Here is a 14,999-nt window from a genome sequence, read left to right as displayed (position 1 = left end):
CCCAGCTGCTTTACGACATTTTCTCCACATTTAAAAAAACAGTATTTGTTTGAATGTTGTTTGCAGAGAAAGCAAATGGTGAAGAGTTGCCAGCTAGGACAGCTGTAAAGTAATTACAGCCATAAAAGAAATCGGCAAATGCACTCATCTGCTTAGTTTATGGCTGCATGGGTATTCGACACTCCCATTGTGTTTTATAATACGAGACAATCCTCTTACCAGCCACCTCTTATCTCAGAAGAGAACAAAAACATCAGAAAACCCGCCCAGTGTCTGACTATATGGCACTGTGTGGCATTAACAGCCCACTGGACTGTGGAATCCAAAAGGATTTTCATGAATTATTAAACACGAAACAAAGGGTGTGAAGAGAGTGAGAGGGAAGGAGAGGCATGTGTGTGTTGTTTCCTGATCAGTTTGAGTTGCTCCTTACAGTAACAGTAAGGAGGAAGGAAGTGTCTGACAATGAAACACCCTCGCTGACCTGGTCATGTGTAGCCCAACGTGCATGTAAGTGAAACCAAACGGGGGGTTTGGTTTCACTTACATGCACGTTCGGCTACACATGACCAGGTCAGCGAGGGTGTTTCATTGTCAGACACTTCCTTCCTCCTTACTGTTACTGTTCCATCCAATATGTTGTTTATTCTGATTTTAAGGATGTTTTCCAGTCACATTTATTACCTTGAGCGAATGTAAACAGTAGTGGACAAGTCTGTCTTGTCTAGATGGCATCTTCAGTGATCATGTCGTCAGAGAGAGAGAGAGAACTTGCCTATCAAGATTAGTGCTATTGAAAGATTAGGGAAACAATGACAGAGGAGGAAGGATGTAGGTTGCAGTTATGGAGTTGGTGTACGTGACTCGGTCCCAGACATCGTGACACCACACACCATGTGACCAGCAAGTAAAGCAGGTATCACCCACACAGTGCACGTAAAGTAAGAGATGGGAGTTCCCCATGTGAAATATAGTGGTGCACTTTGATGCACTAAACACTTTGAATAAGTGAACTCTCTTGACCTGACAAGACATATTGAGTGGGAAAAAAATTATTAAAAAATAATAAAGATCAAAGACATAAGATTGTTAGATCACTGATGAGTTTTCAATTAACCTGCTTTCTGAAACACAGACAAGTGAACTCTATTGACCGACATGTTTCTTTTCCTGATTCAGACACAATGAGTGCAGAGGGCTCATTACAGCAGTTCATGGTGCGCTGAGGTAAGGCGGGGCAGTCAGGTGGATGCTGTTAACTATTAGCTCGGCTGCAGAACAAACAGAGGAGTTGCCTGCCGTTGGTTTCCTGGATACTGACACACTCCCAGTTAACTCGTGCTGTCAGCGGCAATAATAAACCTTCCGTATGAGTGAGCGGAAGATTTCACTCGTGGGAACATAAGTGGATTAAATTGTGTCTCAATTTCCAAACATGATGCTGTTCATGATACAAGATACTAAGAGACAAACAAAAGATTAAACACTTTATTACAAACAAAGACAGTGATCCAGTTCCTGATTTCCCTCGATGATTAATATCTGACATGGACGGGTCTACCATAACCCCCCCCCCACAGCCACTTGATAGAGAAAACACTATTAACACCATTATTATTGGCAAATCTCAACTCACACCTCCCTCCCTGAAAACACAGTGAATCTGAAATACTGAAGATTTCCCAAACTTGTCATTAGTATACTGTCAGTTAAAGATATGAAAAGAAGCCGAGTATAAACCATACTGACGCCGGTCCACTGGAGCATTTCTACCCTTCTTCAAAGTCAGTCACACTTCGATTGTCAGTTAACGAGACATGCTAGAGTAAAATGTTAAAAGTGTATTTAAACTGATGTAAGAATACCTACGGTTGTTGTCCTTCAGCCAAAGTCAGTTTGACTGAAGAACATTAATGAGTAAGTGCATTTGATGAGATGTAATGTTGACTAAAGGGACACAATGAGGTTTTCTTTTTCCTCATTTATGCCGGTGGTGAGGACAGACTATGTGCATTGTGACCACAGTTATTATCAAATGACAATGAGGTACCTTTCCATCTGCTGATGTCCTCAGTACAATAATAAAATCATAGCAGGCAGTCCTTGCAACAAAAAGTAAAACTTACACCTGATGACAAAACATCAGTTGTGATAAATCAAACGGTAAAAAGACAAAAACAAAAGTTAACTGTTGGAATAGGCGTTGATGGTGAATTAAGAGCAAGTTTCTTTTTCATTCTTCTCGGCTGAGACTTCAAACATTTTATCTCCACCGTGACTTTTGCGAGCGTAAGGGCATCAGGTCCCTGGAGGCTGTAGTGATCCTTTAATTAGAAATGTGCATCTCCTGTTGTTCCACTGACTGTCCTTTGGCACCAGTCTTTTTTTTTTTGCATTTACACACCGCATACTGTTTCTCCTGTTATGGCACTGACAGCGGTGCGTCCTCCAGGCCCTCTGTGTACTCTACTCTCTGCCCGCTGGAACGCCAGCATGAGTCTCTGTCTCTTCAGGCGCTGGACTGCTGGCAGTGTGTGCAGCTGTGTACCAGCCTCAGCCGGTGCGTCTGCACCTGCACCGTGCACCTGGTGAGACCGTAGGTGTGCAGCATCAGGTGGCGGGCCTTCGCCTGGACGTCCTCCCAGTTGCTGGCGCTAGAGGGAGCTGTGGACACAAAGATGCATTTTAAAAATAAATCTAACAAGTTACAGCATGTAGGTCTTTTCCACAGCAGACATTTTGACTTGTAATAGCAGGACAAACACAGGTGGAATTCATCAAATTAATGATGATGCATACCAGTTAGGTGAGCTAGTTTAAGAGCACTGGTGCTGGATCTCTGGAATGCAGGTGTGTCATTAGTCACACCTGCTATCAAAATGTCTGCTGGGAAAACAGGCGACTTCTTCTACATACTAATCGTCTTAGTATATTGTTGTTTTTATACACACATAAATCAACTTATTCAACCACTTCATGCTAACAGGAAAGTTCACGATACAGGTGCAGATACATGCCATTGACATTTAAACTAGAGACATTTAAATGTGTTTTATTTTTGTTTTCTGGGTTGTTCACAAAACCGTGTGTTGTTTTAAGTTGTTTAAATATTTTGCAGCTGTGAACAGCTCCTCCATCTTCCCTTGTGCATGACAGTGTGGAGAATAGTGGGTGTGTGGGTGTGGGGGGATCGATACAGCATAGTATTAAGATTAATTTGCCAATATTGTATCGATACGCGGACGCCAAGTGTCGATCTATTATACAAACTATTGATATTGCAAATACAATTTAAACTTATTGGTAACAATTGCTTTTTCAGTCCCCTAGATGGTGCCGAGTTTCTTTTGTTGGCTTCATCGGTAAAGACAGCAGGATTACTCATAACACAGGAAGTGTTACAGTCTGTCTGCTTGACTGACTTTATCTTCTTAGATTAAACAGATGTTCACCAACTGCATAAATTGCAGTTGAAAGAAGGTAATAAATTTAATTATATGTTATCACAACACTCAGCATGACTTCATCACCATCAACACACAAATATGTTTAGTTTTTGTATGTTTAGTTTTGTTGACACCTTTCAACAAGTCTTATATTTTAGTGTGTAGTGTGGGATTAGGACTCTTAGGTCTTAAAGCATTTAGTTTCACATCTCTAACCTCACACGTGACGTCACAATTAGATCTGTACTTTCAGCAGCAGGTTAGGTTGACTTGTCTTCACTGCTGCTGCTCCTCTTACTTCGGTTTCCTGCAGGTGACGCAAGTTTCATGTGTAGAACCGCTTTGAACGCTGAACAGACAGCTCCGCCTTGTGAGGAATCTGGAGCCCGCCAAACATGGATTTAAGTAAACTGTAAACCAGGGGAGTCAAACGTATGGCCCGAGGGCCAGAACCAGCCCACCAAAGAGTTCGACTGTGGACTCCTTTTCTAAGTGTGACAATTACAGAGAAGTCATTAATTCCGTTTTATATATATATATATATATATATATATATATATATATATATATATATATATATATTTTAATAGAAATACATTGATATTCCTATTTGTCCACTGGGGGTCGCGTTGTTGATAAATGTGGACTGAATGTTTGTTTGAGTGTTCACAAAACCTTTCAGTGCTCGAGGAAGATAATATCCAGCCTCACTATCAGACTCATGTCGAAAGATACAATTGTTGGCAAGTTTGAGGAAGTCGTAGCCGGGAGATCAGCGAGACATCTCATGTTCATCATCGGTTTTGCAAATGGATTGTTCATAAATTGTGGATGTTTTTAGAATGCAGTTGCACCTGTTCACACTAAAAGAAAGGGAAACATTTGAAGGTGTTGTTTATGGATTATTGTGCAATGTTTTTACTGGTTTACAGCTCGCTTGAGATCAAATTGGGCTGTGTGGCCCATGAACACCAGTTTGATAACTCTGAGAGTTGAGGGAAGAACCGGCACTCACGTTTTTTTGAGAAATAAAAAGCAGAAACTGTGCTCTGATGAAATAGAAGCTGAAGTCTCGAGCTTTACTGCAACATGCTACATTTGGCAGAAACAAGTCTCAGCACGTCATCCATCGAACATCGACTCCACCGTGACGCCTGATGGAGGCAGCATCACCCAAACACACACTGAAGCCAAACACAAGCAAATTCCAGAGCAGACCTTGCTGCAGAGGGATGAAGACAAACATTGCCGCTCTGACAAGTCGCTGACATTTAACACGCTGCCAAAATAAACACTGGAAACTGTTTAAATCAAAGTGGTCAAGCCAGAAGTGGTTGAGCCAGAACACTGACGTGTGCCGACATGGATTCCTCTGAGAATCTGTGGAAGGACTTGAAGGTAGATGCTCCTGGACGAGACTCGTAATCTATCGTGACCGAGTTGGAGAAAACTCGTAAACAAATGACAGAATCAGACACACTTCAAGCTGTTATCACCGCCAACTCTATTTCAAACAAGTGTTGACTTGGCTGTTTCCATTTTTATTCAAATTATAGTTCTGCATGCAATTTTCAGTAACTATGATCTACAAGTGTTTTTGAAATCTGATGAGTTGTTTTCTGTCGTTTCTGTGTAAAAGCCAAATGTTCCCGACTTTCAACTTTGACATGTTGAGGATTCACAGCTTTTCTTGTTTTATATGATAACAAACTGAATATCTTTGTGTTTTGGACTGTTGTTCAGACAAAACAAGCAACTTGATGATGTTATTTTGGGCTTCAGTGACTTGTAATGCACATTTTTCACTATTCTTCAATGATTTTATCATTTTAGAATTTGGGCTGAAAGACTAGAAAAGTCTGGAAAAAAGAATCTACCTAAACCTTAATGTTATTGCAAAACCTACAAGAAATTAGTCATGTAGAATAACAAGTCATAATAATTGAATCATCTGTTTTTCGTGTGAATTCGTGTGTAATTAAAATGCATTTATTGCTATTGTGTCTAAATAATAAAGTCTACATTTGACTATAGTACTGAATAGAACAGTCCTGTTGACATATTATGTGATGTAGCTACTCACCGAGCTGCAGATGCACAATTGCTGCAGTCTTGTCCGCTGTCAGCGCCCAGACATTCAGCTCATCGACTGACTGGACGTCCTCCAGCTTCAGGAGGTCCTCTCTAATTCTCAGAGTGTCCAGATGTCTGGGAACACCTGACACAGCGGGATAAACACATCACCACTCTAAATACTCAACAACACAACCTGACAGGACTCTGGGAGCAAAGACTTACCCTCCAGCACGATGACGCTTGTGTCTCGTATGATGCGGAATGTGGTGAAGAGAACCAGAATGGAGAAGATGTAGGTACAGATGGGGTCCGCCAACTTAAACTCCGGCTGTGAAGTCACAGAGTTACATCAGATCAACTAAAACATCAACCAATATCTAAATTACCAGTTACACTTCCAATAAGTAATATTACTTTGAAGGTACAAATGACTCTTTAATGCACAATGCAGCTGCAAATAATCCTCTCTATATCCATACAAAGAAAATCTAGCTAGTTTACGGGGAAAAAAAGTTAAATAATATCAAATGAAAGAGATTTAATTTCCTAACCAATATTGCTGGTACCTAAAAGAAAACTGTATTAATTGTTAATGGTCGTGTGTACCTTGAAGCGGACGATGTAGGCAGCTATGAGCACCCCGACACTCTGGACGAGGTCTCCCAAAGCGTGGATGAAGGCGGCTCTCACAGCCAGGCTGCCGTGCTGCTGACCCGACCCAGCCGACTGTGAATCGGAGGCGGCCGCAGAGCCGTGAGAGTGGCCGTGGCCGTGAGAAGAGTGACCGTGGCCGTGAGAGTGGAGGTGACCATTCTGGTTTAACAAGAAACCCATTCTGTAAGACACGAGAAAACAAAGACAGAGGTTGTTTTTGTTTAATGCACTGACGTTACATATTTGATCCAATCATGGATTAACTGACTGCAGTCAGTGGTTCAAACATTACACACTGAGAATCATCAACTTAACGTTATTAAGTGCATTTCAGACGGTACTTTGGACTGAACTGTTACATTCCCGCTGACACTCACAGCGACGCGTTCAGCAGTGTCACGTAGCTGCACTCCAGGTATTTAGTAAAAGCTTCACAGTTTTCTGTAAGGACACATTTACATGTGATTTACATACGCGTTTACTCACACGAGGTTCACAGCCACCCCCACAGCTGCAGTGATGAGCATGACATCTCCATCGATGTCGAACTCCTGGTGCACCGTCCTCTGAACCGCCTCATAGAGCAGCACGGCCGTCAGAATGTAGATGAGCACCACACTGAGGACCGCCGATACCACCTCTAGGTCAGGAAATCACAATCAGTTGAGGGTACAAAGCATATTCAATAGAATAATGTTGAAATAATTAGATTTTCTATGTGTTTTCCATGAATGGAAAATTGGTCAACTGTGTTCCAGGTTTACCAGATCGCGTGGGAACCTGGAAATGTATCCAAATCTGTTCAAATGTAACAATTACTCTCCATGCTTTAAGGTATTCACGTTTCTCCCTTTATATGGATATGAACTAGAATCGTACAATCACTTGTTTAGCCTCAAGCAGTATGGAGATGCCTCTCAGTCTCTATGCTACATGCTGTTTCTAATCAATGATATTTGGTATTAATGGCTCCTGCAGGGATCCAGTGCGTACGCTGTCCTGTTCTCAATTTATATAAATGATATATTCACTTTGTTGTGTGACTGTCGAATTCAACTTAAGTGGACAACACTGTTTTATAATCCACCGAGAAATGATTCCACTTTAAAAACCCTGAACGACGCCTTTATTTATCTCAATTTAGTCCTTGATAATAATAATAAAACAAATGCTTTTCTCTGGATCCAGAGATATAAATCACTATAACTGACAGAGAACACTTTCACTCTGACTGCGTTTAATCGTGAGAGGATCACAGAATAGAATTCAAACCCTGGTGGTAAAGTACAATAGAAGCTGTGCTTTTCATGCAGCGACAGAAGCAGCTTCCGTCTCACTTCCTGTTATAGAGAGGCTGCCTCCAGTCTGAGGCCTCTAGATCCCTGACAGGTGAAGTTTATACGACACATTTGGTTGCAGCTATTTATTTATTTATTTACAAAGCCCTTGTTGGACAGTTTCCATTATATAACTCATATTTGCTACTCTAGCACATTCTTAACTGGTCAATACTTCAGGAACAGCGGGATCGAGCAAAGACTGCTTTTACTGTTAGTGAAGCGGCCTCATGAAATGATCTGCCATGTCATCTAAAATTGAAAACCGATGCACCTCTCTGTAACTTCAAGACCACTGAATAAACTGTCCGCTGCAGCACCTGGATATGAAGTGTTTAATTGAGCCTGTAGCTGGTTTATTGTCTATTATTCTGTTTTATTCATTATTCTGTCTCTGTTCCAGTTTTTTTTGTCTCATTATAGCCGTTGACTAACCTGTTCTATTTAAATAAGGATTAATTAACTTCTTTAATTTTGCTTCAGGCCGTTGTGTGACAGTCGGCTTCAAAAGGATCGAACTGCTATAGAAAAGTGCTGAACAAACAAGTTTGACAATCTTATATGCTAAATTAAATACATTAATAAATGTTACTTTTTTTTCTACATTTGAGTTGATGTCATTGGTGTTTATCTCCAGGAGTTCTACATCTCTATTTAAAATGTAATCTAAAGTATCCAATCAGGAACCTGATCCGGCTTGAACACTGCTGAACACTCAGTTTCTTTGTTGAACATAATTAATCTGCATCAAATCCGCCAGCATCACGCTGTCTCACAGAGAGGGAGTGGAGAGAAACGATAAGTGGGAAAAGGAAGTGGAAAGGCTTGTGAGATTTACCGAGGCGATGCAGGCCGAAGGTGAATCGGCTTGTGGGGGGCTTGGTGGAGAGCCAGAGGGCCAGCAGAGAAAACAAGATTCCCACCACGTCTGTCAGCATGTGCACAGCGTCCGTCATGATGGCTAAGCTGTTTGACATGTAACCACCTGAAAGTACGACAGAGACAATCGAGATTACATCTAACGAGATCCATCCGGGCGATTCGTGCAGGAAGAGATTTTGAGATATTGAAAACACAAGTTTGGATGCGTGTTAGCTCCATGCAGATACACATCGTCAGAAAAGTTCATGGTTAGATTTCTAGCTTTGCTGTGAACCGACAGGTACTCTTTGGAGCCACAGGTACATTTCATCTATTTTGGGATGAATCACTTGGTAGATAATGATTGAACCAGTATCAGCAAAAACATAAGAAACGAGCTATGTTACAGTCATCACTTTTTCTTATTAGAAAACAGTGACTCATTGAGAAAACAAAAGCCCTCTATCTAGTGCATTGGGTTGCAAAACAGGAAACATCGAGCACATGTTAACCTTGTGTTCAACCCTTCAACAACCCTTAAGTATTTTATAAAGATCAATCAATAATATAGGCGATTATTCAGCACAAGCCAGTCAGCAGGACATGCTTTTAGAGTTCCTACAGCAGAGCTTGAAATGACTGTTGGACATAAAATCGATGATAGGAGCCTCTGGCTGCTTTACACACAGGAAATGCAGACACTGTGATCTTGATCTTGAGCTGGGAGATACAGGAAGTATCGGTACCGGTACGGTCCCTGATTCAATCTTATACAACAGTCCTGAAACAAATACTACAAAGCTTTTTATCTTGAGCGCACAAGACAGAAAAATATCACCTTTTAGAGACTTTAGGGGCCTCTGTAGAAAGGGGATGATTCAATATAATAATCTCTGAGGGATTGTATTTAGATATCCAGGCATGCAGACACTTTGTGATCGTACACGCAGGTTTAGAGATACCTGTCTCTTTAGACTTCTAACACAATACAATAGAGGTGAATAGAATGTGATTTGTGTTGCTCAACGTACTGAAAAAGTACACTCAAAACAATAGACACTCAAGAAAAATGCAGCCTGTGTGAAATTGCAAACTCTGCTCCATTTCTCTTGAGGTTAATGTTTTATGATGTTAGTGGAGGCACTTTGTTTCAGGCAAACAAGCCTACTTCAGCTATAAAACACTGCTGGACACTCAACAGGGAGCACTAGAGTTCATTTCTTTAACTTAATTGACTGTTAATGAGTGACAGGAACAATCAATGTCTCACCCAGTTTGATGATAGATTTGGCTTTACTCAGTTGTGTTTATCTAAACAGACAAACATGTCCACCTCTCTGTGTCAGGTAGCTCATAAACTTCCCTATAACTCCCTGACTAATAAAATATGTATGGTTTCTCTCTGAACATGCTTACCAACAATTTCCGCTGTCATGAAAAGGAAATAGAGCAAAGCTGCAAAGACGAGCCTCTTCATCACCCGCTTGTGTTTGATCCTCTCCCTCTTCCTGCTGCAGCTGTCACAGGGGTCCATGTTTAACCCCGGGCTGGAAGAAGAGGAGTCCAGCAGGCAGTCATCGTCGTCCGCCACCGCCAGCGTGCTCACCGCCAGCACCCCGTTGGACGGAGCTCCTCCGGCAGAGTAGTCCGACATCTCCCCGGAGACCACCACCTTCAGCTTGTTGAATTTGGGCGTCTCATCGTCCACCAGCTCGTCGGTGAAGTCAAAGGGCGCCGTGTCGCTCAGGTCCCAGTCGGTCCGCTCTCTCCTGAAGGCGGACCGCACCTTGCTGAAGAGGTTCCCACCTGACATCTTTAATAAACTTGGTATATCAAGGTGGTCTCTCTTGTCTGTAGATTACTGCCCTTCGAGGTAATCATAGGATGAAATACTGCATTTTAACTCCATCTTAGCACCCTGAGGATACAAAAAGAAATTAAAGTGATACCAGAACACAAGAGATAGCTAAACAACTCAAGAGCCCAACAGACCTTTTTTATGTCAAGTTGATGACTTGATATGTTCAAGATAACCAGCGTCACGTCCTCGAGTCACTCACATTCCTCACATGCGCTGATAAAGTCCTACAAAACTGCCTCGGCTAAACAGTAACAAGCTAGCTGGTCCAGGTTAGCTACATTTAAATCTGTCATAATGTGAGCTCGCGACACACAGACAACCCTTGTAACGTGGTAGCTTGTTAAGAAATATGAACCGGGACTTACCTAATAGATGTACTTTACGGTCGTACTCCCTTAAGATGTCTTTAGGTTACAAACTGCCATGGTAATACTGGTGTAAACATCACAGTTGTGCCTCCGCTCTCGGAAGCAACAACACTAACAAGTTCGGTTGCGCTCGCAGTCACGTGATGACGCGGCACTCACATGACGTTTTTTCTTTGCGGCAGCAGTAACTCATCCAAAACATCTTTTCCGTTGTTCTCTCCTGGTTCTGGTTAGAAGTACCTAAACTCTGCACACCTACAGTTATAAACAGACAGTCAAACAGGTAAGAAGGTGACATGTTTACTGTGTTTATGGTTTACGATGTCAGTTACACGTTATGGCGCAGCTCAACGAGCTAGCGAAAATACTTCCTCAACGGTTAGTTGCTCGATGTTGTGATAAGCTATAACTGATAATTTCCATCCGATCTGTTTAGTTTCTTGGCGCCTCTCTTTCAGGTCATAAAGGCAGTCTGGTTGAACAAGAGTCGTTGCATATGGAGGTAGAGGAGATGGAAGATGAAGGACCTTCGCTCCAGAGTGATCCTCCACACTGTGAAGGTGTGTGTGTGTGTGTGCGCTTAACCTGCTCTCTGCTGTCTACATCTGAACATATGTGGTGAACAGGCTGCATGAACTTCAGTGTAGATTAGCTGAATGATCCAGCATTAGCCTTGAGCATCAAGACAATGTTTAGAGTCAAAGCTTCGTCATGCAGTTTGTTTTATGTATCTATTTCACTTTTAGTATAAAGTAGGTTGGCTGGGCATTCAAATCTGAGTGGCAGAGGTTGAGATATGTCAGCATTCAGTACCTTCTGCAAGCCAAGCTTCAAAATCACTTCACTTCCCACAATGCAAGTCAAAAACATCTTTGTGTTTATGCCGTGTTCATGTCATATTTTAATTAGTCATTTCAATTTCCAGTTCTTGAATTGTAAAAAGCGTTCATGCCAACATTCAAGTCGTGATTATGACTAGGAATTTAGGACTTTATCCTGAAAGCTCTGATATGTTTGACTTTGCACTCAGTAATACATCAAATGCAGCATACCTGAAAACCAAACAAACATGGATTCCTCACATTAACCAAAGTATGTTTTTTAAGGTCATTTTAATTTATAAATGCCCACGTGTTTCCACTTCACACCCCGAGTTTGTAACGCAAGCTTTTAGTTAATGAATTATCCAAGCCCGAGTCAAGAGACCCTTGAGGATTTCCTCAGGGTTGTTTTCACAGACTTTAGAAAGCTCCTCCAGAGCCACATAGAATATCATCAAACTGTTTGCACGAGCTGAGTAGTACAGTAAACTGTGAGTAAACTCACCTTCATGGCTTCATGGAGTCATTAAAAAAATATAGACTAACAGACAATAAAAACGTTACAGGCGCAGTCACAGAGGTAGAGGATGGTTCTTGTGAAGAACTGTGAAATTAGAAAGAGGAATACTCATTTAGACTTTTCATTTCTGTGACGGGATTCCTGAAGCAGTGGGTTAGTTTAGAGTTTCAAAGCAGCAACAGTGAGATACAGATGAGATATAAGATGGTAATAATACTCCAGGTCACTGTTGCACACAATCCAATAATACAATTATTATACAAGCATTGTATTTGGTAAAAGATAAATGAAATAGGGGATGGACTGCACAATGTCTTCAGTACAGTGACCGACACCAGATCACTTTAAACAATGTAATCTTACATCTCAAGTGTCGGCAGTCAGAATACAAAAAGGTGAAAGGTCAGAGTTCATCAGAAAACCATACTTGTGTGACACAATCAGGGCTTGCTCCTCCTAGTAATCTGATGTTTTGTTCTTAGTCGACTAAGATTTCTTAAGTCGATTAGCTGTTTTTAATGATTTTATCTCTGGTTTACACAATATTAGAATGTGTGATTCTTTGTGGAGAAACTCTCTGTTGATTAAGTCAACTAATCTATTAGTCGTCTTAGAATCTCTTTGGTCGAGGATACTAAATACTTTGTACGTATTCTCTTAAACATTTGACAGATCTCCAGCTGGAACTTCATCACTCATTGCGTCTGGAGAGCCCAGCGCCCGTAGAGAGCGTGTTCGTGGATAAGAAAGCGGTGGACAAACTCACAGAGGGATTACTCTCTCACTACCTACCGGATCTACAGAACTCTAAAGGAACCCTCCAAGAGCTCACGTGAGTGTTTCATGACACTCAACAACTTCTTAAATACTCTTTGCATCACTATTATGTCACCACAGATGTCAAATAACCGCTGTCCCATGCTGTCTACTTGTGGGGGAGAACTTTAAAAGGGTCAGGTTGATTGGGCCACATCAGGAACAAGTAAATATGAGCCATGCTTGAATTGTACTTTGATGAAAGATATTAATCAAGTGTTGGCTCATATAGATGTTGATCAGATGAGCGAGGGGACTGTGCAGCTTCCTCTCAGTAAACATATTTCACTCAAGGAAATTGTATATTAGTAGGCGAGAAAACATGTTAATTAAGTTACAATAATAAATATTCTCTCATTGTCTCATGTCTCATGTCTTCTCCTTTATTTTTGTGTCAACCAGACAAAATCAGCTGATATTGTTAGACACACTGGACCAAGAGGTCACCAAGTTCAGAGACTGTAACACCTTACTGGACCTCAATTCTCTGGTACGTTTGGACTGAATTCTAATCTCATTTGTGCTCATTTTGCTCTCTCTACACCAGCCAACAGCAACGGTTTCTAACCCAGTGTGTCGTCTTTAGTTCACAGAGGCGAAGGTTTATCACAATAAACTGGTGAACATAAGGAAAGAGATGATTATGCTCCACGAAAAAACTACTAAACTAAAGGTACCTCGGATTTAAGAAGTGTTTTGCCGGCATAAGTTCAGGCAAAGGAGCAACGTTTGGCGGGTGAGATGCAAACTGAACCATTAATACACCGATTCAAATGTTTACTTTTGTTTCCTCTCAGAAAAGAGCGTTGAAGCTTCAGCAACAGAAGCAGAAGGAGGCGCTGGAGAAGGAGCAGCAGCGCGAGAAGGAGCTCGAGAGAGAAAGGCAGCTTATTGCCAAACCTGCAAAAAGAACTTAGAATCCTTAAGTACGTCTGCTGTGTAAATGGATCATACAGGTGCTTTTGCACGCCTCAGCCTATTTATTACATATCAACTGTACGTCACATTACTGCCGACTGTTTTCCAAAGCAAAAGTATTTTAGATTTGGGGTTTTCTTTTGCTCATTTTTGGGGCAAGAGAATCAGACGCAGAGAGAGGAGGAGATGAGATACAGATACGATTTCCAGGCAGCTTTAGTTTCAACTCATTTTGGGATCGTATTAAAATCTACTTGAAACTGGATTGATGCACTTAATCCATCACGCTGAATATTACGAAGTAGACATGATTTTTACAATGCTTTATTGCATATTATCTCAAGCAGGTTTTATTTTTCTTCCATTTTTCTTGGAATTGTTAGGAATCAACTTGGCTCCATCTATTTGCCACCGACTGAAATACTTAAAAAAATAAAAATACGTCTTTATACATAGAGGTAACAAGATTATTTATAATTGAAAGTGTGGAACTGTCTTTGCTGAAAGAAATGGATTGCAAATAATTCCAGTCCAGAATCTTTAAGACTAATAAGAGTAGAGTAATGTGCTTTTGGAAATGGTCCACTTAATCGACAGTATATGTGATTTTTAGTAAATGGGCCAAAACGTGCAAATATTCTGGTGTGATCCTTTATGTTGGACATTGGCCAAAAAAACCAAAGACATGGACTAAATCATCAAATGCTGGTACTTCCCACGATCAACCTCTGATGAGACACAGACTCCAGATCTTCCCTGAGAGTGGAACAAATTACTCAAAGACACTTTTGCAGCCGTCGGACAATGACAAGGAGGAGAATCAATGGGTTTGCTGTTAGATGTAGTGTTAATATATGTGATTCCTGTTAGTGTTGAATGTTATATAACAGATATGTTATTTAAATTGGTCTGCACTAAATTCAACTGAATGTGTTTCTGGGGTCCAGGTGATATGAGAGTGGATGACAATGTGCACCAAACTTTGCCCCTCGTCATACACAGCATCTGTAAATCTGTTTAGCAGATCTTTTCGAGAGGCTTCTATGCACTACTTCTGCCTGGAACTTTGTTTGTTTGTACGATTAATAATAAAGGCAACACAAACTGGTTTTAGTATGTGTGAGGATGAGTACCTGCTGTAGGGCTGTTGCACACATTTGTAATGTAAAATGGGTTCTGAAGTGTGTGTGTGCGCGTGTAGGAGAGTCACGTCGTCATGTCTATGCTGTGCGTTCCAATACTCATACTACCATACTATTTAGTATTCCAGAAAAAGATTAAGTATTTACCAGTACATAGTATGTCAAAGGTATGGAAGCCC

At 41.1% G+C, this 14,999-nt stretch overlaps 2 protein-coding genes and 1 long non-coding RNA gene across 10 annotated transcripts; 2 read left to right on the top strand and 1 right to left on the bottom strand.

Annotated features, from left to right (window-relative positions):
* Nucleotides 1-579: 579 nt before the first annotated feature.
* Nucleotides 580-1,567, top strand: LOC142934314 (uncharacterized). The gene is made up of 2 exons (XR_012947710.1): nucleotides 580-916; nucleotides 1,180-1,567. It is a non-coding gene; the product is annotated as an uncharacterized LOC142934314 (long non-coding RNA).
* slc30a4 (solute carrier family 30 member 4) lies at nucleotides 1,475-11,883 on the bottom strand. 8 transcript variants are annotated; one of them, XM_076078844.1, is made up of 9 exons: nucleotides 10,763-11,883; nucleotides 9,791-10,292; nucleotides 8,352-8,498; nucleotides 6,663-6,816; nucleotides 6,129-6,357; nucleotides 5,745-5,850; nucleotides 5,530-5,664; nucleotides 3,745-3,825; nucleotides 1,475-2,664 (listed from the first exon to the last, which is right to left on the bottom strand). In XM_076078844.1, the coding sequence occupies exons 2-9, from the start codon at nucleotides 10,185-10,187 to the stop codon at nucleotides 2,510-2,512; spliced, it is 1,404 nt and encodes a 467-aa protein (XP_075934959.1). In that variant the 5' UTR covers nucleotides 10,188-10,292; nucleotides 10,763-11,883; the 3' UTR covers nucleotides 1,475-2,509. The 8 variants fall into 8 exon arrangements, with proteins under 8 accessions (XP_075934959.1, XP_075934958.1, XP_075934960.1 ...); XM_076078843.1 differs by lacking the exon at nucleotides 10,763-11,883 and adding an exon at nucleotides 10,601-10,756; XM_076078845.1 differs by lacking the exon at nucleotides 10,763-11,883 and adding an exon at nucleotides 10,367-10,573.
* bloc1s6 (biogenesis of lysosomal organelles complex-1, subunit 6, pallidin) lies at nucleotides 10,729-14,787 on the top strand. Its single transcript, XM_076078864.1, has 6 exons — nucleotides 10,729-10,886; nucleotides 11,062-11,163; nucleotides 12,617-12,776; nucleotides 13,163-13,250; nucleotides 13,347-13,433; nucleotides 13,558-14,787. Exons 2-6 carry the CDS (start codon nucleotides 11,100-11,102, stop codon nucleotides 13,675-13,677), a joined length of 519 nt encoding a protein of 172 aa, XP_075934979.1. The 5' UTR covers nucleotides 10,729-10,886; nucleotides 11,062-11,099; the 3' UTR covers nucleotides 13,678-14,787.
* The last annotated feature ends 212 nt before the right edge of the window (nucleotides 14,788-14,999 follow it).

This window comes from Anarhichas minor, unplaced genomic scaffold, assembly GCF_050575085.1.
Source record: "Anarhichas minor isolate MPS153535 unplaced genomic scaffold, ASM5057508v1 ptg000067l, whole genome shotgun sequence".
In the NCBI taxonomy this organism is placed as follows: domain Eukaryota; kingdom Metazoa; phylum Chordata; class Actinopteri; order Perciformes; family Anarhichadidae; genus Anarhichas; species Anarhichas minor.
The sequence above is the reverse complement of the archived record's forward strand: the minus strand, read 5'-3'. Positions and strand labels throughout refer to the sequence as shown.

Excerpts from the sequence above, each read along its gene's own strand:
- slc30a4 (XM_076078844.1), bottom strand. The coding sequence starts at position 10,187 with ATGTCAGGTGGGAACCTCTTCAGCAAGGTGCGGTCCGCCTTCAGGAGA. Across the intron at positions 5,665-5,744 it reads AAGCGTCATCGTGCTGGAGG|GTGTTCCCAGACATCTGGAC; the intron begins GTAAGTCTTTGC and ends CCGCTGTGTCAG. Across the intron at positions 3,826-5,529 it reads AATTGTGCATCTGCAGCTCG|ATTCCTCACAAGGCGGAGCT; the intron begins GTGAGTAGCTAC and ends GGCGGGCTCCAG.
- bloc1s6 (XM_076078864.1), top strand. The coding sequence starts at position 11,100 with ATGGAGGTAGAGGAGATGGAAGATGAAGGACCTTCGCTCCAGAGTGAT. Across the intron at positions 11,164-12,616 it reads TGATCCTCCACACTGTGAAG|ATCTCCAGCTGGAACTTCAT; the intron begins GTGTGTGTGTGT and ends AACATTTGACAG. Across the intron at positions 13,251-13,346 it reads TACTGGACCTCAATTCTCTG|TTCACAGAGGCGAAGGTTTA; the intron begins GTACGTTTGGAC and ends TGTCGTCTTTAG.